We start from the raw sequence: 21,873 nt of genomic DNA on the forward strand, positions 1-21,873 counted from the left end.
TTAATGGTTTATTATGTAGGCTTTTAAATGCATAGAGATAATAACACTCCATTACACTTCTGTTGGGTCTAATTAGTGGTATTAGAACCATAAAATTGACCCTTGTTTTACTTTAGACTGAAATGCTATTCCTTTATTTTAAATTAATCTGCTGTTCACCTTGGTCATCTGCAGTTTCTTTTTCTGCAGAATCGAGAATCCTAAACTTAGAGGGTTTGCACTTACTGGCTCAAATAAAAGTGAGTAAGATCTAGAAGAACATATTGAAAGTAGCCTACCATAAGGGGTAAAAAATGGAAAACACTGTGTACATGTGTAAAGCCAAATGTCACCTCAGGTAGGACTATAAATAATCTGTGAATTAATCATCTTTTTTTATTTCACCGTGACATTGTGCTCAGGTGATTTGGGTGTTCAAATATTCACAGAAGTCAATTTGTTTAGAATTTTCTTTCAGTAAAACCTTGATCCTATTTTCTGGACTTATAATGTTGATTCAAAAAAAATTACAGCATCCTTGTAACATATTTAATCCCTTAATAAAATACTTCCAATTTTATCTCTACCATTGTACTGGGGGAATTATTGATTATTTCCTATTTGAATATTTTCACCAACATTTGCTCAGAAATTCGCTTTCACCTTGGTTGTAACTTGTTTCCTTGGCAGAGTCAAATTTTAAGAATCTTATATAGCGCAATAAAATTTTTAAATCTGATTTTCAGGTTTAGGTGAGCAGATGGACACAAACATTTTTTAGTGCTGTGACAGTCAAGACATATAGTACAATTTTATTTTTAAAATGTCAGCACTTAAACACTGTTTTACAGTAAAAGTGTATGGCAAAAATTATTCACTGAAACAGAAATGAAAAAACACTCTTTATGCACTTATAAAAAATTAAAAATTCCTCCCAGTAAGCTCCTAAGTAATTCAGATGGCCAAGTAATTTTGTGCATCTGTCAAATGGTCCTGAACAGCACAGGGAGGGAAACAGGTAAGCCCAAGTCAAATGTATTTATCCCCTTTTCTCAGAGATTAGAGATAAGACAAATAGTTCATTGGGATTAACATTTTATTAACTATACAATTTGATAAACAATTCAATTTCCTCTATAGTTTTTATGTTGCAGTGTTGCTGCTTCTATTAAAAACAAACAAACCAACCAAAAGAAAAGCCCTGTCCTAGCCCTGCTTGCTGTTTTGGTAGCAAGTGAAGCAAATACATCTCCATTTGTGGTTTATTCCTAAGCCATCTTCTCCCTCCCAAAAAACAAGACAGGCTCATTAACACAGGCAAGAAGACTCAGGAAAACAACTTTTCATTGTGTCTCAGGTGTTTAATTGCCAAAAATACTTGAAAGTCAGTTTGACAAGAAAGTGAAATTGGTCTCTGATGGGAAAAGTAGGTCTTTTATAGCCAGGAAATTGGGACTTCAACAATTTTCTGGTTCTGTCTTGCATTTTGAAGTGAATGGATGGAATTTTCCTTCTGGGGAAAATGTGGAAAAGGGAAAAAGGGACCTCTTGAAGGGTAACTAGAATTTTGTTTTCCTTTTACCTATACACCAGCTAAATACTCTCTGTCTCCACTAGAAATCATTACATGTCTTAAGTGAATATTAGTTTTATATCCACAAAACTAATCATTACAGACACCAGGCCACTGTGGTGCTACAGTTCACTCCAATTTTTCAACCTCTCATGCATGGCAAGATAAAATTTAATTCTTGCCTACCAATCAGTCTCTTTAGCCAAGCAGATTCTCTTCACCATTTCAGATTGCTGGGTATCAGGTGCCTTAAATTTTTCTGTTGCCACATTAGCAGGGCAGAACGATGCCTGCACTTTGAATGAGGAGTCAGTAAAGAGGAGGAGCTGAATTTGAGGTAGCTGATGGCCAGGCAGAGCCTGTACAAGTGCTTTTACGTATCAGCATTATCATTTCTATTCCAGCCACAGGCTTAGTGCCCAAGTAGGTCACCTCTGGGATGGATCTTGACTTTAAGGCACAGTATAAAGGAGCAGATTAATCTAAGAGCCATTTGTATGACTGGATGGAAAGGCTGCATGTATATTATTAAACCAGGAAGAGTTTCCTGGCTTCCAAGTCTATGCATCTCATTTTCATGTGGATTTCAGGTTGGTGTGGAACAGAAGGGCACAGCAGCCTTTCTTCTCATCCCTACTCCACAGCCTGGCCTCTGGACAGAGCAGAGGTGTGCTGATGGAGCAGGCCCATAGCACACACCATCAGCACTCTGGGGTGTTTACAGGAACAGGGCTCTAGCAGGACAAACAACCTCAGAAAAACAGACTCTCTCCCAAAACAAGGCACATGAACTCATTATATTTCCACAGCCAGACTCTGTACATCACTCTCGCTGGGTTTAACTGCACTTCATTAACTGTTTCATTAGCAGGAGTTGGTGTCTCTTAAAACTTTCACTTTGTCTGAGCACTCTGTGCAGCCTCGTCATTTCTCCCTCAGTTCACAGCTTCTCTCTGCAATAGCATTTTTACAGAATTCAAAATTGTCTCCCATCAACATTTTGCACAGTTTTTTTTCTGTGATGTTCCTTCTTATTGATAATTTAGAGATTTATACACCCAATAGCCACTGCCACCAGGTAGTCCCATCAGTACTACCTGGCTGGGTTTGAGTTAGGCTAGCTTCATGGGCAGTTTCTGTGGCTTTTGGGAGTTCTCCCTCCTAGAGGAGGAATGAAGTCTGACTTGAAAGGTGGGAATTGTTTCAGAGGAAGAGACTGGTTTCAGAGGTGCTATTTGTCTATATTATGTGGTGGTTAATGTAAACCAAGGGTTAAATTTCTCACTGTCCTATCATATTTTATGTGAACAAACCAACGCAGTGACAAGGGTGTCAGGCAAACAGAGGAAGTCAGCATATCCCACACCTTTTTCTGCTCCTGAATTTCCATTTCTTTCTTTTTTTCCCTAGCTCCTTTTCTGTTACTGTTTTGTTTAAATTATGTACTCTGCAAGGCAGGACAAGGAATTTAAAATTGTAAAATATTTGGCATTTGATCAAAATGGAACATAGCTGTATCCTTAAGAACCATATCACAGAGATTAATGAGCTCAGTAACTGCAAGAGAAGCTGCAGTGGTTTTTTGAAGAACTGGATCTCATGTCTCAGGTCTCCCAAAGAGCAAAAAGGTTAATTAAATCCTGGCTCTTTGTTATAACATTAAATCCTAAAATATTATGTCTGTCTTCAGGTCTCTACTGGGACAACTCTTGGTGAATTTCTTTCAAATATTTAAGCAGCAGGAAAATGAAAGGAAAGCACTTTAAATGTATCCCTAATTGCCTTATGTTTTGATGCAATGTCCATTACAGGGGAAAATCCACATTTGAAAATGTTCCTGCTGAGTTTGAAAATTATGACAACCATCCTGTTTTGGAGAGGCAGAGAGAGAAAAGATAAACAGAAAGAATGGTGTTGAAAGGAAACGATCACCAGCCAGCAAAGGTTTGATAGGAGGAAGTAAAATTCTTATGCCAGGTTTCAGTCAGGATGAAGACAAAACCAGCAGTGTCTACAGAACAGTTTGATTTCCCTTCTCCAGTGTTACCTGACTGTAAGATAACCAGGGCCCAGGGGTATCATGGTAGATCCTAGGATCACAGGATTTGCTAGTAATAGCAGTCATGAATTTCTTGTAGCTTCTCATTCATATAAAATCCAAGTAAAGATTTGCCACGAAAAATTTTATCTTTATACTCTCAATATCTGACCAGACTCTAACATTTCTGCTGGATGTAGTGGGTTGAGCCTGGACAGCAGCCACCCAAACACTCACTCTCCCATGCCCAGCGGGACTAGGGAAGAAAAGAAGAACAGGAATGGGAAAGCACGTGGTTTGAGATAAAAACAGTTTATTAGGTGAAGGAAAGAGACAGAAATGAAGCAAAGGAAATCACTCACCACCTCCCACACGCAGAGCAGCCATTCTCCAAGCAGGAGCCACATTAGAAGCCAGAAGTTTCCCTTTCTCTGTTGCAGTTTTTACTGATGACTGTGGCCCTGTATTGTATGTAAGGAAAAGCCCTTTGACCAGTTGGGGTCAGCTGGCCCAGTAAAGTCCCCTCACAATGTCTTGCCTATCATAACCTACTTGCTGGAGGAGAAGAGTGTCCAGGTCTGCTTATTTTTACAATAATCTCATTTAACAGATCATGTTTGCTTCCCTGTGATGACTTAGTGTAGGATTATACCAGAGATATTCATGAAATAATATCCAGACTTTGACATATTGTCACCACTACTTAAAACTGAGCCTGTAGATGGACAGTCCTGGGTGGAGTGGTAGAAGAGAGCTTATAGGTGTGCTTCTTTACCAAAGTTTTAAGTTCTGTCTGACCTGAAAATGATTACAGAAACTTTATGGGGAAGATGAATATTTGAATGTTCAACAGTAGCAAGGTTTGGAATGAAAAACTGAAGGAATTTCTAGAGAAAGCCTCTCTTTTCAGGTTGAGCTTTAACTTTCACCTCTGGGGAAACTTCAAACAAATTTTTCCAGTGGGGTTAAAGGATAAATCTTTGCTTGTAGGGATTTCTTACATTTTCCTTTGACAGTTTTGGTAATTAATGTTTAGGGAGAAATGGATATGGAAGTCCATGGGTTTCCACTGAGATGACCATCACTCTATACAGTGTTTGGGATTAAAAATAAATCAACATAGTAACTGTAACTAAGTTTTACAAAATTAGTGATGGAAACTTTACTTCCCCAAAGGAAGAATTATTCAAGGAGTCAAGAGAGAAGCAAATGCATAATTTTGTGTTTTTACTTTGACTTGTGGCAGCAGTCAGAAAACTATCACCAAAAAGCACAGAAAGTTTAACTGAGGGAATTCTGTTTTTAATTAACTAATTTCATGAAATCACAGCCACCTGCAGAAACAGGAAAAAATGACAAGATTTTTATATTTGGGAAAATAATTTTATAAGATTGTAAATTCTTTTTTTAAAAATGAGTACTTCAAAAGCCACCTTTTTGAATTAATATGTCAGCCACAAATCATTAGTGATACAAAATAACCAGAATTCTAGCTTTTTATTTCATATTGTTGGGAATTAGTCTTTGACAGAAATGTATTTAATAGCAATAAAACCAGCATGGGGAACCTATTTCAGTAGAAGCACTATTCAAGAGTATTTTCATTCCATCCGTAGATTTCTGCAGCAGAATCTGCTGTGTATTGTGAGCTGTTGCAAATTACCAGAGTTAGGAAAATATGGGAATGCAGAGGAAGAGCTGCTGTGTGTCCCTGTTCTGAAACCTCTAAATGACCACAGACAAACCAGAGGGAAAAACCATTTCAAAATTGAAATGTGCAATCAAAGCCCTTCAAGAACGGTCAGGAAAAGTGAAGAGCCTTTAAAAGGGGAGAGAAAAAGAGAGAAATCATAGAAATGCTGAAAATATTTAAGAAAGGAGTCTACAGAAATGCTGGCCAGCAAGCCAGGGCAGAGCAGCTGGAGCAAGGAGGAGGAAGAGATGCTGGCCTGGAAGGGAGAATCAGTCCCTTACTATTTGTCCAGCATAATCTTCACAACCCTTTCAACACCAGTCTGTGCCTTCTGGGACTCTAAGAAACCTCCTTTCCTGGCAATGCCTCTCTTCCAGCACACCTTGAGACAGACTTTCCTCCTCCAACAAACAGTTTGCTTTGAATAATTCTTAAAATCCTACTCATCCAGGGAGGATGCCACAAAAAGGCAGTGCATTTGAGTTATCAGAGCAGCTCTACCTTGCAGGCATGAGAAAGGCATTTGGACTCAGATCAAGTGCTGAGTGTGTTACAAACACACCAACTCACCTTAGTAAAGAGGAACAAGTTCAAAGTGTGAAATTTTGAGTAGGAAAGTATAAACATCATTACCAGGATGTTAATCTTACATGTCTAATGGTGTCAGCAACTGCTCTTGCTCCCCCTGTAGCACATGAACCACATAAAAGAAAGAGGAAAAAGCAGACATGACAGCCCTTACTCCAAGCTAATTCTGAAGACCAGAGGAATTCAATCTGCAGCTGAGCTACCACTGTCCTTGCCTGCTTTTCTTCTCCCCCAACATGTCATTTAGATCCATTTCCCAAGCCACTCAAACATGTTTAGTAACTAACTAGAAATAGTGCAGTGATCTCAGAGCCTTTCACAGCCCCCTGAAATCCAAACAACTTTTCAACCAGTATGGGCAGAAACAAGGTCAGGTGCCAGCAGGCAGAGAAGGCCCTCAAGCCCCAGGAGTTCCTGCAGCTCTGGACTATTTTCAGGCTAGATCCGAGCTGCAAAACAGAAACATTTCATCTGCCAGCAGGGAGGCACAGGGCTAATTAGCAGGTCTTGAACAGCAAGAGTCAAACTGAGAGCATCCAGCACTCTCCCTGGTTTTTAGAGAAATGGATGCTATTTCTCTGTATCACCTGCCTCTGCTCCCTGAGCACCCATCTTTTCCCTGAAATCCAGCCCTGCTGAGCATGGAGCTGTGGTAGCTGTCATGAGAACATCAGCTCAAACTGTGTGAAAATGGAAATCAATTCTCCTCACTCATGAGAGAGGTTTGTGTCAGGAGTTTCATTCTCATTTATGCCACGAGTATGGGTGGCAGAGAGCCCAAGATAGAGTCCCAGGGCAGTCACATACCAACATAATTCTGAACTTCCTCTTGAGACTGGAGACCTTAGAAGAAAAGGGTTGTTTGTCTGGAAAGTTACCCTATCTGAGAGGAGTTAGATGCACAGGAAGATAAACATTTGAACACTGGCTGTTCTTTGGGAAAGGGGGAGGTAAAGGGACACCCCCATGGGATGTTTCCATGCACAACTCACCTGCAGGGGCTTTGGTACCACCACTAGCAAGGTGATTTCATCACCAGACACAGGAAACCTGTCCTGGTCTGCCATGAGGGCCTGGAGGGAGCATGGTGTATTTAACCTGTGCACAGCCAGAGAGCTCCCTGCTCCCAGCTCACAAGATAATTCACTGTTCATTTATCAGCTGTACTCTGCAGTCTGCACCTGGACTCTCTCAGCTGGGGACTGAAAACCCTTTCCTCCACAATATCTTAATTTCTATTAATTTCTGCTTACTACACGATTAGGAATGTAAATGTGTGGTCACTTTAAAAAACACATTACAGTAAACATTATTAAAATACACCTTTAGTAATTATGCTTTTGTACAAACATATCATAGTAGTTCTGGATTGTTACTTCATTTATCATCCTTCTTAGGAGTAGCTTCTGAAGAGTACTGAAGTTGGTAAGAATGAGACCATAAAATTTCTAATTCAATTTTCTAGACAGTAAGAATCTATTCTAAAGATTGTCTAAGGATGATTGTTTAATCTCTGCCCCTCACACCAGCCTGAGGAAGAGCTCACACATGTCCAAGGGATAATGTAAAACTGGTGGGAATAAGGAAGGAGGAAATCTTAAGAGTGAATTACACCAATATTAAATACTCTTCTCTACATTCATCAAGGGAAAGCTCAATTCCAAATTAGAATGTAAAATTATTAGATGTTAAATTAAAATGCATTATTAATTAGAAATTAGATTCCCTTGCAAGCTTATCTTGGGCAGGTCCTCCCTGGGTGGCAAAATTGAAGTACTACAAGAATAATGAAGTCTGAAGAAGAGGCCCAGAAAGCCATCCATAATAAGCACAGAAGTTAATATTCTGATGAGAATCCTCCCCTTCAGAATACTTCTTTTTATTTTTGTATCCTGCCATAACAGCAGGACCCTCTCAGAGAGTTAAATTGACAGGGTGTGTGTGATTTCATGGACAAGGAAGACAGTTAAACAACCAGAGACTCAACAGTAGTGTAGGTTTTGAGATCATAAAGACATTCAGGCCACAAAGGATATTTCCACTACAGGTTTCTATTCCAGGCTTTGATCCTATTAGACCCTGGTACTCTTGGGAATAAAGCTACTGAGACAGCTGTAAAACAAAATACATCATTGATGGGAGAGAAAGGACAATGAAATCTCTTATCAATTCTTGCTCTGATCCCCAAATAATACAGCAGCAAATATTTCAAAGAGATGATGCTGCTCAGATCCAGGTCCTGTAGCAGCACTGCAAACAAACCTTCACTGCTCTTAACACCTTGTTAGTCCTTTTCAGCTGTGCCTGAACACACAAAGGTAGAGAGCCTCAGCTTGAGCACCCGAACTGAAGCAGAGTAAAACCAAGCTTGAACCCTCCTCAGTGAGCTGTTGAGAAGTGAGGTTTCCTCTTGCAAGTGGAACAACAGAATTCTGATATTTCATTTTTGTAAAGGTGCTATATAGTTACGATGTTTTGTTTTGTATCTTGAGTGAGTACTGTTTAGTCACAGGTTGCACGCCAAGTACAAGGCCCTTGACCCTTCTGATGGGTGGAATAGCAAATCTCCTTGTTTGGGGGACACAGAAGGGAAAATCTGTGTGTACTGATTGTTTGGGTGACACTTCTGAACCTGTGCTGAAATCTCTGAGAAGCCCAAGGACATTAAACCCTGACTCCCATCAGACTGAAAAGGAAGTCATGTGCCTAATCCTATTAGTGCCTGTAAAATTCCCAGACCTAACATTAGCCCCAGAGGTTACTCTACTGAGATCCCTTTGAGAGTTAAGCAAAACCCCCCATATTGCTTCCCTGTAATTTGTTCTCCCTAACCACGTTATCGCTTTGGAGTTAACAGCAATAATTTATGTTCCATTATGTGCAGTACTTAATTTAGATAGGCCAGCTGCCTTCCTGCATGGCTGCCAGCAAAAGAGTGCACACTCTCAGGAAATAACAAATTTGCAGGTTTCCCTTGCCTGCCTTTCTAATCTTACTGGAGTTCTGGGCCAGGGGTGCTGGGGGGATGTAGTCTCTTTGTTCCCATCTAGCAGGGGAACTAACTCTGGTGTGAGCAAGCTTCCCTCCCCAAAAATACAGAGTTCCTGTCTGCAGCACAGGGTTGTGTCTTGTGTCTTCACAGCTGAAGAATATTCAAAAGTTTTTTCATAAAAGCATTTAACAGTTCAAGGTCTTTTCCATCCTTAAATTAATCAGAAAAGAAATATGGGATTTGCCATGTAAACTCTTTTACTGTATTCAGTTAGAATCTTGCTCTGAACCTACCTGCTGACAGAGAGGAAGCAGGGCATCCTTCTGGCAGATTATGCCATTATAATTCCAATAAATGCTCTGTACTGAAAACGTTCAAATTTTTAAATAACAGAACAGAAATATTTTTTTTTAAAAATCAGAATTTTGCCATAAAACGTTGCAAATTATGGAAATTACATGATTATGTTCTAGGTGAAACATGAGAAGAAAAAAAGCAAAACAGAAAGAGTTTTGCCTGCCCATCCAGCATAAATTATGTTTTCCCTATACTTCAGTTTTGTGCAATTGCTTAAAGTAAAGCCTTTCACAGCTGGGAGAAAGAAATGCCTGAAAGAAGTCAGCCTTGTTTGGTCAAACACAACACTTGCAGCAGTTGTGTGAAGAGAGGAGTAACATCAGAGAGAAGGATTTTCTCCTAGGGAGCTTCAGGGGATTGGTTCAGCTCTGTGGCAGAGTGGACCCTACTTTTATCGCCTACAAAGCAGCTTTGCTGCACAAAGGGCAGCAGTCTTCAACCTTTGACAAGGAGCTCTGACCTGATAGGAAGCAAACAAGAATTAGCATTTTCCTGAAAATATTTCATTGCAGCAAAGGTAGGAGGAGATTTGTATGTGTTCCTAAACGAATTAGTTTCTTTCTTCTACTGATCTTCCTTATAAATGGAGCAACCACTAGCACTGAACTACTTGTAACTTCATTAAAGTGAAAAAAAAGAGATGTCACAACTAGGCGAGTGCTGAATTTGGCTTTTGCACATGTTGCCTGACATCAGCAAGATGAAAAACAAAGGCAGTTCATTTTCACACCGCAAGTCACAACAAAGTAAAAGAACCTGTCCTCAGAGTGAGCTCTCTGTATCCCATCAGTCACATGCCATGTCTGCACAGAGGCAGTGACCACAGGTGGCACAGGGACACCTGCTTTTGGCACTCTGCTCTCTAGCAATTGCTTCAGGAAGGAAATGTGCTTTGTCTTTCCAGTGGAGAGCAGAAATGCCTACTCCAGCCCTGTCAGCTCAGGTGTCACAACTACAGCTCCAGCCCCAGCAGCCTCATGATAGCAGCACTGTCCCTTTGGCAGAAACCTTAATCACAGCAGGACATGGTGATGTTGGCAGTATAGGGGACTTCCATATGTGCACGGATGTCATGTAATGTGTTGGTATCATATGTTATTTTTGTAACCCCTAGCAGTAGAGAAGGCTCAGTAGAGATTAGTGGTGGTGAGTGTGTGGGGGATGAATAATGGAATCATAGAATTTTAAGAGGTTGGAATGGACCTTAAAGATCATCCAGTTCTGATGATGAGGCTCCCACTAGACCAGGTTGTTCAAGCCTTATCCAAACTTGCCTGGAACACTGCCAGGGCTGGGGCATCCACAACATTCCTGGACAACCTGTGCCAGGTCCTCACCACCCTCACAGTAAAGAATTTCTTTCTATTGCTGACCTCAATTTCTCCCCTTTCTGTTTGTACCCATTTCCCCCTGTCCTGTCACTGCAATTCCAGACAAAGAGTCCTTCTACAGCTTCCCTGTAGCCCCTTCAGACTCTGCAAGGTGCTCTGAGGTCTCCACACAACCTTCTCTTCTTCTGGCTGAACAGCCACAGCTTTCCCAGCCTGTCTTCAAAGGCGAGGTGCTCCCGTCCTCTTAGCAACGTTGTGCCTCCTCTGGACTTGTTCCAACCATTCTACATCTTTTGTTTGGGACATGAGAACTGGACACAGCACTGCAGGTGGGGTCTCACCAGAGCAGAGTAGAGGTGGAGAATCTCCTCCTTGGACCTGCTGCCCATGTTCCTTTTGATGTAAGCCAGGACAAGGTTGGTTTCTGGGCTGTGAGTGCTCACTGCCAGTTCATGTTGAGTTTTTCCTCAGCTATCAACCCAGGTCTTTCTCTGCAGGGCTGTTTTCAATCCCTTCCCCACCCAACCTGTAGGTGTGTCTGGGATTGTCCCAACGCAGGTGCAGGACCTTGTACTTCACTTTGTCGAACTTCATAAAGTTCCCACCAGCCCCACCTCTCTGGCCTGCCAAGGTCCCTTGCTGTGGGGTGTGGCACACCACAGCTGCGGCACTGCAAACTGACTTCAGCTCTGCACAACAGGGACCAGGGGTGGCCTTTGGTTCAGATCAACAGCTGCCAAGAAAGAGCTGGATCAACTGGTGGTCTGAATACTTCCCCCAGTCACACGAGGAGAGGGGGAATTAAACATTATCCCTTTCATATGTGGGATGGTTAAAAGAACATGGGCAGAGAGCACTGGACTCTGACATATAAATAAATATAGGATGTGATGAAATCCAGAAGATTATTTTGTTAACCCACACCACAGCTTCTAACATTTATCTACCTACAAAATCCTGTTACACAAAGTTTTGTTTCACAGAGGCACTCTGTCAAGCTTGTCAGGAATGGATTCCAGTTTTAGAAGCATGTAGAAAGTGCATCGTGTTCCTCGCCCCAAAAACCCTCTGTCCAACATAGCACTCAGTAGGGTGGCACATCTGAACTATGAACTTGCTCCCAGGCAGCAGCTGATTGTATCTGGTTTTGAGAACACAGCATTGCTTTTATGGAATTCCAGGCCGTTTTCCCAAATACATTAACGCAGTGTTGGAAGAAAAAGAGTGGAATTAGTGAGATGGAAGTACATACAGAAAATGCCACCACCATAAGCAGCCTCCAATGGTGTTTGCAACTTAAAGAGAGGGTGTGTAAGAAGCTCCCACAGCCTGAAGGTCACTGTCATGTGGACTGCTTAGCACAGAAACAAACCACCTAACAACATTCCCTGTGCCTTCATCCATGGAGCAAACGTTCCCTTTCTACAGCTCCCTTACACAGTGCTGGCTGTCAAACACTGCAGTGCCACACTGCCCCACTGACCTCCCCTTGCCCATAACCCCCACTGCTGGCTGCTTCTTACAGGTGTGGTTGTGATGTCTGACACTGCTTCGTTCCAGATCAAAATCATCATCCTTAAAAATGAATTATGGATCCAGGGAGATCCAATAGAGGCACTGAGGTAAGAAAAGCTCTATTCATGAGAACTCACAAGGAAGATAAAAAAGTTCCTGCCTGCATACACTTAGAATGGAAGCCCATCCTCTCCACAAAAAATAGGTCCTCCCACACAGACACATGACACCATTCATCTGTCACTTTAAGGCAGCTCAGCCCAACCTAGACTGTTCAAAGGGGAACAGATCAGGAAAGAGAAAACCTACAGGAGAAACCAAGAACCCAATCCTTGCAGGGTAGCAAAAAGATGACCCAGAAATGTGATATTGTGACACAAATGTCATTTGCTAAAGGATCACATAGATTACAGAAGAGCTGATGGTCCAGGAGACAGAGACAGTGTACGATGTTGGAGTACACCAGAGGAAGTGCTTTATCTTCTAGTGAAAAATAAAAACTTTTAAGATGTCAGATTTGAAAAATTGGTTTAATCTACAGCATGTCTGCTACAGCCACCCTACCTTGCTGCAGTCTCAACTTAGCTTTGGGGTTACTTTGGAGGATTCTTCAGGAAAGGAAGATACCTCCTTCCTTATTCTGATCTTTTGGAGGAGCCATGAAAAACTTTATACATTGCTGCTTTAAGTGCCTCAGTAGTGAACCATCCCTCTACAGTTCTCAAGGACTGGCCTTGTGCAGGGAATGCACATTGGGTTAACCTCGTTTTTGCCTCCCATCCCCACAAAATGATCCATCCAGGTAATTGCTGCAGACATGTGGCACTCACATGGGTCAGTTTGCAGGACTGAGACCAAAAAGCATCAATGGAAATGAAACCAACCGAAGCAAAAAGAAAATGGCCCTTAGTACATGTTTAGTTACAAAGACCAGAGTGGTAAGTAGGAAAAGGATGCAGATCTCCCAGCTACATTATGGGCTGCTCAACAAACACTTGGAAAAAAGCCAGATGCTGGGCAGTCACTATTTCATTCAAGCACAATTAAACCCCCTGTATTCCTTCGTGGTATGTACAAAATCACATACAGTTAAATAAACAACTGAAAGACTGAATGAGATTCTAATATACAGTACTTTCACACAGCCAAAGCTATTTTATTTTACAAGACGAGGCTTTTGCGTTCATCTTTTTCTGAAAGCCCAGTAAAAACAGCATAAACTACTTAAGCAAAATTTAAGAGACAACTTACAAAGTAAAATTTGCATAGCACTGTAAATCTGCGTGTTTGTTTGGGCACAGTTCTCTGTAAAAACTACAGTAGGTGACAGGGTCAGGTTTTCTTAATAGCTTCTTGTTTTTCACCAGATTCAGACATACTTCTGAACATCATAAAATCAAGTGTAGGAAACAATTATAAAAATGTACAAAAATATATACACATGCACAGTAAATGCATACCCTGTATACAGTTTTATTACTCGTTATTTGGCTAATAATGATCATCTGGTGACTTACACTTCCCTCCAAATGACAGGTTTGCAACACATCAATCAGCTCAAGGAGGGTGATTTTCCTCGGAGAGAAGGTTTGGATTAAAGCTACAGTACTTGCTGGTGATCTGAGGAGTGAGCGAGGCGCCGGCCGGCAGCGGCCGCCGGGCGTTCAGACGAGTTCAGCATTCAGATGTCACAAGGGACAGCTCAGACACAGCTGAAGCGAAGGGACACGAAGGGACACAGCTTGGTTCTCTGCACAGATGCACATGCACGGAATAAAGGAGGTACACAGAACCCGCTCATGCCTTGGGGTGTAAAATTTAATTCCTGATTAGGCTCTGCTACCTACTCTTCCTTCGCATATTGTATTTTAGTAATTTGTAACTCAGTGTTTTCCTTGAGAATGCAGGCTGGCCAAAATGAAAAAAGTTGTGTAAGACTGAAAATTGGTAGTGGTAGCCCCCACATTAAGGAATACTTTTAATTTAAATTTTAAAAGTACTATCATATTCTGATTGCTGCTGAAGTGTCTAATTTTAAAATACACTTTTCTCCTAAAAAGATAAAATGCTGCTTCTGCTAGTGGTTTATAGAAATAGACTATCTGCACTCAAGTGCTCTCAACAGTGAAAGTGCACAAAAAATCTTTCTTTATAGTTTCAAAAACTGAACAGTGGCAGGTAACTACAGGTATAACATTTTAAGAAACACAGCAAGCCTAGAGAGGCCAAGGATCAGAGAAACACATTTGTCTTAGATGCCAATCCCATGTCTTCCCAACTCTGAAGTATGAAATATTTTCAAGACTTTTTCTGGTGGCTAACACACATGGCACAGACCCTGTAATGCTGACTTCCAGAATGTTCTCACTCCAAACCACAGCAGGTGAATAACACACAACCAACAGCCTGCAAGCATCTTGCTGCAGAGACAATCACATAAACCAGCCTTAAAGACAAACAGGGTAGAATGAGAGTCCCCATCTGAAACAAGCCCTCAGGAGGAATTCTGACCCAAATCAAGTGAACATGGCAAGGCTTATTTTGTAAGTTGTTACACAGAGGTCTCACATCCACATTAGTCAGAGCTTGCCTCTCACACAGTTGTCTCTGCTTTGCAAAGCTCCTGGTGATCACTCAGTTTCCTCAGAACAAGAATTTGGCCGAACCTGTCAGTGCTCCTGCTCCTCCCAGCGATGCACCTTGCTGTGTTCCTTCTCCCTCACAGCTCCCAGCAGGGCTGTCACCTGCTTCAAATCCCAGCTTCACTCAGCACCAGCAGCCCTGGAGCACCACCTGTTATGATCAGAAGGTTCAGGAATATGGGAACAAGCAGCTGTGACACACTGGGTGGGAGTACCAATTCAGCATTCCCATCACAGGGATGAGCTTCTCTGTGCAGGCACACTGCAGAACTTGCAGCAATCATCTGCTGGGAATCAGAACCTCACACCAGGGCACAGAAGCACATGGCATCCAGGAGATGCTGTGAGCTATCCTCTGCATCCCATCTTCAAAGGAGATCAATGAACGCGTTCTTCACTTTGATCTGTGTTGGCCTCCAGCATCTGCCTGAAACACTTGGGTGAAGTCTGCCCAAGTCTGGCTTTAAGATTCTTAGCAAATACTTCTCCAAGATGCCAAAATACATCAGATTGTGTCTTCAATCTGAAACACTCTGTGTAGTGTCAAGTCAGCATTATTAAAAGCCTCCAACCCCACATTTCTTCGAAAGGTACATGAAGCAAAACCAGGCTTTGGGGTAGTCCCAAGACAGAAACAGTACTTTCAGCAAATATCCCATGGACAGTGACTCCCTTGCTTTCTCATTATTCCAACTCTTAGTAAAAACCTTGTCCCAACTCCCTTTCACCAGAGGGACCTGTTGCCAGGTAGGGAGGGCCTGTGTGAGGGAGGCCTCTTCTTTTCCCTGCTAAAAGTTTTGCTTTGAAGCAGCAAAGTTGCATTATCATGTAACACAAACACAACCCTGTCACTTCAGACCTAGAGGTGTCAACCAGTTACAAAATTCAGGAAGAGAAGACCCCAGCCATATGGGACAACTGCTGTAGGACTGGCTGAACTGGAGAACTCCAAGTTCCTGCTAAGAGGTTGTAACCAAACCATCTGCAGAAGATACAAGTGAGCAAATATACAGACATCAGTGATGAAGACAAGAGGTACTACGTGGAAGTGAGCAGTCACACCCACTTTTCCTGTGAATACCAGGCAATTAGGACACAGGCAGCAGTCAGATTCATTGGTCAGCAGTTAAGAGTAGAGCCCTTCAAGATAAGTTAAAGCAGAACAAAGGAACATTGCCCATGCTCTTTGTGCCAGAGACAGGTATTTTGCTCAGTGATGCAAAGTCAATTGCAAGAGCACATTCAGCCCAGGATGAGCAAGAGAGAACTGTAATCCTACCGAGCCAAGGCCTCTGGATACCACATCCTTCTTCAGCATCAGCTCTTTGTGCCTTCCTAACTCAGAGATGCCACGTGGCCAGCAGTCCCCAAGCTCTCTCACCAGGTTCTCAGATGTAGGTCAATGTGATGCTTCTCTGGAACTGCAAATCCTACTTGGGTGCAGCATCATTGCTGTTGGTGACAATGACAAGTGCTGCCAAGGCCAAGAGCACACATTTATCATCTGTCCATGTTAGTCTGAGAACCATTCCTCTTCGGAGTCAATGCTGAACTCCATGGCAGTCAGCTTGCAAGTCCATACTGGAAAACTCTATTTACTCCAAACAAATAAGCAATAAATGAAAATTCTGAAAGATGGAGAGAAAAAACACTCCCACAGCTGTAAGTTTATTAAACCTAGCATGGTTGAAAAGCAAAAGACAAAAAACATGATACATTTTTGTTTATTATTGCTCTTAAAGGGCTTGGTAGTCAAATATACAAGCTATGCTCTATTAAACCAGAAGAAAATATGATATAAAATCTATGTTCACTTTTCCAATCCAATCCACCTGCCAATCTTCATTAGTGACATTAACTTCAGCTATTTCCAGTCATTTTAATTGATACATTGTGTACGTGTGCGCGCGTGAGTATAAAAACCCCTATTTGAGAGATAAAATTCAAAATGAAGAGATTTGTGTTGGTTTTGTACTGCTTTGTGCACTGCTGTAGGTTTCAGTTTTTCAAGTGGTTACTGATATGCCTGTTTAGAAAAGCAAAATTTAAGTATCTGATGATGTATTTATTATATTTTCAAAAAGAAAGCATGACCAATAAGTTATGATAAGAAAATATGAAATGTTGATTATTCTCCCCTTGATGTACATGCACTAATCCCATGATCCTGAATAGGGAGTTACATGCACTAAGAGGAGACAAGGATCCTGTAAAGAGAAAGGCTATTAATTCCTTTCTCCTCTAAGCAGCTCCCCTCTTCTCAGCATTAAGAAGGGATTTATTTTGTGAAATTCTCGTCATGCCCATTAATATACTGCTCAAAATGTAAGTATAAAACATAGTCAGTGGTCAGCCTGCTTAGCAAGCCTCTTCTGCTAAGCCAGTACAATTTATATATACTCAATATCATCTTCAGGAAGCAAGTATACAGCATTTGTAACATCTTTCTAGGAAGCAAGAACTATACCCATTACTGAATTACTTAAGAAGAAAAAAAAAAAGGAAAAAAAAAAAAAGAACCCCCCCACTGTTCTCAGTCCTCTGGTTAAAAACAGGGAAAAGCCAGAATTAACTTTATCAGCATTTGGATGTCTGACTGTATTTGAAGAAAAATTTCAAAAACATCCATCAAGGAAAACAGAGTTATGGCTAGGTCCTGCTCTCCTCAGTTCCCAAAGCATATTTCAAATTCCACTAACATTTGCAACAGATTTGCAGCCCCTCTCTTAGGGAGGATTTATTGAGGGGGCAAAGATGACACACTAACGTTGGGGGTCTGGGTACAAGGATTCAGCAAGGTGGAGTCTAACAGGAGACAGACAGAACTCAGGTCAGCCTTCAAATGCTCTTGTTGAAAAGACCACAAATAAAAATCAAGTGCATGACAGAACAAGTGATTAATGACCCCAAGTGAAATATTTTTCTAAGTTACAAAATTGCTCTTCCAGTGTTTGAAAACAGAAAAACCTGTGTGGGAGAAGAGGTTACATTCCAACAGTTAAGAGCAAATTCAGAAAGAAGGTAAATTATTACTCTCTTATCTTGGTTACTGGAGCAAAGATGAAAACAACAACCAGTGCTTTGATAAAATCTGCTCTTTACAAAAGTGAGATAAATATTCTAGTGGCAGCTGGGTTAAAGATACAGACCCTGAGGGTTAGCTTCTGCCCTCAGCTGTAGATCTGCAACTCATTTCACCCACTTCTGCGAGCAGCCAAATGCAGATTGTGACCTTCAGACTTGAACATACAGGTATAGTTACCATCTGTTTGCAAATAATTCCCCAGCTATGCATATAGCAACAACCTACAGAAACCTCCAAATGTGCGTTTGTAAAAAAAGGAAAGGAAGAAAGGAAAAAAGGGAGACAGGTACAAACATGATTCTGAGCTCTAATTTTCAGTGAAAAAGACCAAAATGGCAACAAGCAAAACTAAAGATACTTAAAATCCCTGAAGAGACCTTATACTCTTTCTAATGCTTCAACAGCACAGCTCACCTTGCAAAAAACTTCACATGAACATCTAAAGCATGACCAAGTCAAAAGAGCAGTACACCCTATCCTGACACAGGGTAAAGTCCTGGCCCCATCTCAATCTGTGCTGAAACTCTCATTAGAAGTTCAAGAGATACCAGCATTCTAAATTTGACTGCTAAAGCCCTCTTCTTTTCACATTTTTTTACAAAAGAAGACATTTTGAAAACTATTGTGCTGATTTCTAGTGCTGCCTCCCAGTTTACTGAGAGAGGTTGGCTGAACTGGACTTTGGTAATGAGAGATGCAAACAGAAATAAAAGGAGAATTGAAAAAAATTCCTTCTTTGCACAACTCTAAATCCCACGGCCAGCCACTAATTAAAAAAAAAAAACAAACAAAAATTCAAACAGACCCAAGCAGATTCAAAATTATGGAACATGTTTGATGTGAAACAGGGCAAACAGCACTCAAGACTGAAGTAATATTTTGCAATTAAACAGCCTTGAGCAGTTAGCAGGAGATAGGATGAGAGTGTTATCCTAGTGGATCTGTTTTATGGGATGTGCTGATGGATAACACACTGCTTCCAAACTCCACTGTCTCCTGTGTTACAGAAGTCTTAAGATGTTGCCTGAAAATAAAAAGTGTCAGTGTAACATACAAACAGGATTTCATCTGTAGCCATGACAAAACAGCCAAAAAGACTCTAACCCAATGAACACCTGTCAATTCATTTAAGGAGGGTGTTTTTTCCTGGCTCATTAGTAAGAGAAGCTGGAAATCAATAAATGTTACGTTGGCTTTAGCAAAAGGAAACATTCAATGGCTCCTGTGGTAAAAGTGAGTGTAGTGCTCTTGACAGAAACCAGTTTTCAGTCATCTGAAGATACACGTGGCCATGGCCAATGCCCTCTTTTCTTCCCCACCCCAAGTCCCCCAACAAAGCAAGAAAAATTAGTTTCTTCTTCCACCCCACCCCAGATTTTCTCCCACAGCTTGACTACAGTAATCCTTGAACTGGCAGAAGGTTGGTGCATTCTCTTCAGTCGATGCCTCCAACTTCTTCATTCTTGGCTCAAGTTTTATTCATTAATATTAGTCATCAGTTATTAAGAAAAAGATAGTTTCTAAGTGTTTGTTGTTGTTTTTTAACTGAAGTTAATCGGATACCATAGTCTGGTTACATGTGCTGAACTGCAGCCGTCAGTTATTCCTTTTTCTTGAATTCCTGGTTGCCATAGCTGGAGCCTTTTTCTATTTCAGTTACTCCTATCAGTCTACGAACTCCAAAGGAAGCTTTAAAATATAACAGAGAAATGAAAGGCACATTAAAACCAGTCCAAGCATCCAGGAAGTTACATGTAAGCATGAGCAGAACCCAATCCCCACGTCAGCAGTGACCAACAGTGTGCTGTACGAGGCTGCACAGGGATCACAGGTCAAATGACACTCAAGGAAAGGGACAATCCAGATTTAAAAATATAATTACTGCTTCTCTTGATTAACAGTACATGTAGCATGAACACTGAAGCATATCCCCTCCCCCTTCTCCTTCTTTGATTGTTAGGGTTTTTTTGTTGCGGGGCTGGGGGGGGGGGAATTTGGTGGTATTTATGTATTTTTTGTTTGTACTGGTGGTTTTGTTTGTTTTTTTGGGTTTTTTTTTAAATTCACAGACAAGTTGTCCGGTGAAAGTATTTTTTCCTTCAGACACCCTTCAGCCCATAATAATGGGCTACAAGACTCACCTGCTACTACTACAGTTTCTGTTTAAGATATGAAGGCAAATTTGCCCAGATTAAATCTTTTGAAACAATAAAAATGCTGTACAACAGAAAGACTAATGAGTGAGCTCCAAATATTTTCCTGCAAGCCCCATTCTCATTAATTAACACACAGAACTTATTGGAGGTAAAGGCTCCTGTTCTGTGTCACACTGGGCTTAGCATCTTCTCTGCTTTTATTACCTGCTCCTACAAGTCCCAGGAATGCAAGGATAAGGAGAGGTGATCCACTTGCAAAAACTCCAAAGCCAAATGTGAAGAGAGGAGAGAGGAGAACTGTGGCCCAAAAAAGAAAGTTTAGGAGAGTCCATGGTCTCCTAGGAGGTTTAAACTGCTTGCCAGGAAATACACCTTCCTGATTATACATCTCTTGCAAAGCATCCTGGGGGAAACAGAAAACAGGTTTATAATGCTTGCACCAAGCAGCCCAAGATTAGTCAGCTCCAGGACAACATCCAGGACAGTATCTGTGCTACAAACTCATCAAGAGTCCACAGCATCCAACTGAAGCTGCTGTCACTTATTTGGGCATTTCTGTTGACCATCCACATGACCTTTAAGCCTTCTGAAGGCAATTTTGGCACCATCAAAATCTGAAACCTTATTGTCCTCTCCACTACCAAATACCTTCATCTTGCCTGTTAATTGCTTAAGAATTTAGGGCAGCTTCAGACCAGAGACTAGTTCAGACACTACCAACCCTCTTAGCTGGGTTCTCTTCCTTCCTGTTTTTACTTCCAGAAAGGTCAGCATGATTCAGCAAAGCACAGCAGAAAAATTCTGTACGGACAGCCAGGAGGGGAGGACAAGGAATGAGCTGAGACCAGAGACAGCACCACACCAGCCCTAATCCCAACCCTGCAACAGAGCCACTGCATCCCAAGCTGAGCCTGCAGAGGTGCAATCCTGGAACAGACCATTCAAAGGAACAAGGTACCCACCACCTTCCCTCAGTCTGTAAGGTTGTTCTTTAAGGTTTCCAAGCCATTACCATTGATGGCTCAAATCCGGCTATTTCTTATTTTTATTTCTTACTTTTTAAATTTCCCTTACAAAGGACTGAGAAGTGCAAGACATTCCTTGCCAAAATCAGCCTTTGGAGGACACATCCTCTGTGCGTGAAGAGGATTCCAGTTACAAAGTCATTGCAATAAATGGAATGAGAGGATTCCAGTTACAAAGTATTGCTAACACTAAGATCAATATGTATAATACTCCTGTCCATAAGCAATACCTCCCTGTCAACAACTCACAACAAAGTTGAACAGAGGTACAGCCAACACCAGGAGGGATGAGAGGAAATGGTGTCACATTGCACCAGGGGTTAGGCTGTACATTAGGAAAAAAAAAATTCATGGAAAGGGTCATAAAACAGTAAGACTGTCCAGGGAACTGGTGGAGTCATCATCCCTGGAAGTGTTCAAAAAAACCCTATGGATTTGGCACTTGACATGGTTTAGTGGTGAACATGGTGCTGGTGCTGGGTTGACAGTTGGACTCTCTGTTCTTAGAAGCCTTTCTCAACCTCCAAGACTCTTGGGTTTTATAGACCTGCTAAGGGGAGGTGGGGGGAAAAGATGATGAGCTACTGCTCTTTGTAAGACAACCTCTCTCCTTAACTAAATCAGAGTTCAGATATTCAAACAAATTAGGTTGAAACAAATATAAAGAAATTCAGAACAATTTGTTGCCTACCTAGAGATTGAGCATAAGCCTGGCAATGCTGCAGCACAGGTCATCATAGCTGGGGAAAGCCCAGGATACTTTACCTTTCTGTGCTCTGCTGTCTTCCCAAAAGAGCAGCAACACAGAAATCAAGATACACTTTTCAAGTTCAATAATCCACCACTTAGGGCTGGACAACAATTACAGCTCTCTCCTACTCCCCACAGAAGTGTTAAAT

At 41.4% G+C, this 21,873-nt stretch overlaps 1 protein-coding gene and 1 long non-coding RNA gene across 10 annotated transcripts in view; one reads left to right on the top strand and one right to left on the bottom strand.

Moving 5' to 3' along the window:
- Positions 1–827: 827 nt before the first annotated feature.
- LOC115484833 (uncharacterized) lies at positions 828–20,903 on the top strand. The gene is made up of 2 exons (XR_007776847.1): positions 828–13,848; positions 20,712–20,903. It is a non-coding gene; the product is annotated as an uncharacterized LOC115484833 (long non-coding RNA).
- Positions 16,345–21,873, bottom strand: part of AGPAT3 (1-acylglycerol-3-phosphate O-acyltransferase 3) — an 86,368-nt gene continuing 80,839 nt past the window's right edge. For all 9 annotated transcript variants that reach the window (XM_018913458.3, XM_030234210.2, XM_050970839.1 and 6 more), the window contains 2 exons: positions 20,154–20,352; positions 16,345–19,482 (listed from right to left, as the gene is read on the bottom strand). In XM_018913458.3, the coding sequence (XP_018769003.1) occupies positions 19,394–19,482; positions 20,154–20,352 (288 nt within the window). In that variant the 3' untranslated portion in view covers positions 16,345–19,393. The remainder of the gene's footprint in view (positions 19,483–20,153; positions 20,353–21,873) is intronic.

Source organism: Serinus canaria, chromosome 1 (genome assembly GCF_022539315.1).
Source record: "Serinus canaria isolate serCan28SL12 chromosome 1, serCan2020, whole genome shotgun sequence".
NCBI classification, from domain to species: Eukaryota; Metazoa; Chordata; class Aves; order Passeriformes; family Fringillidae; genus Serinus; species Serinus canaria.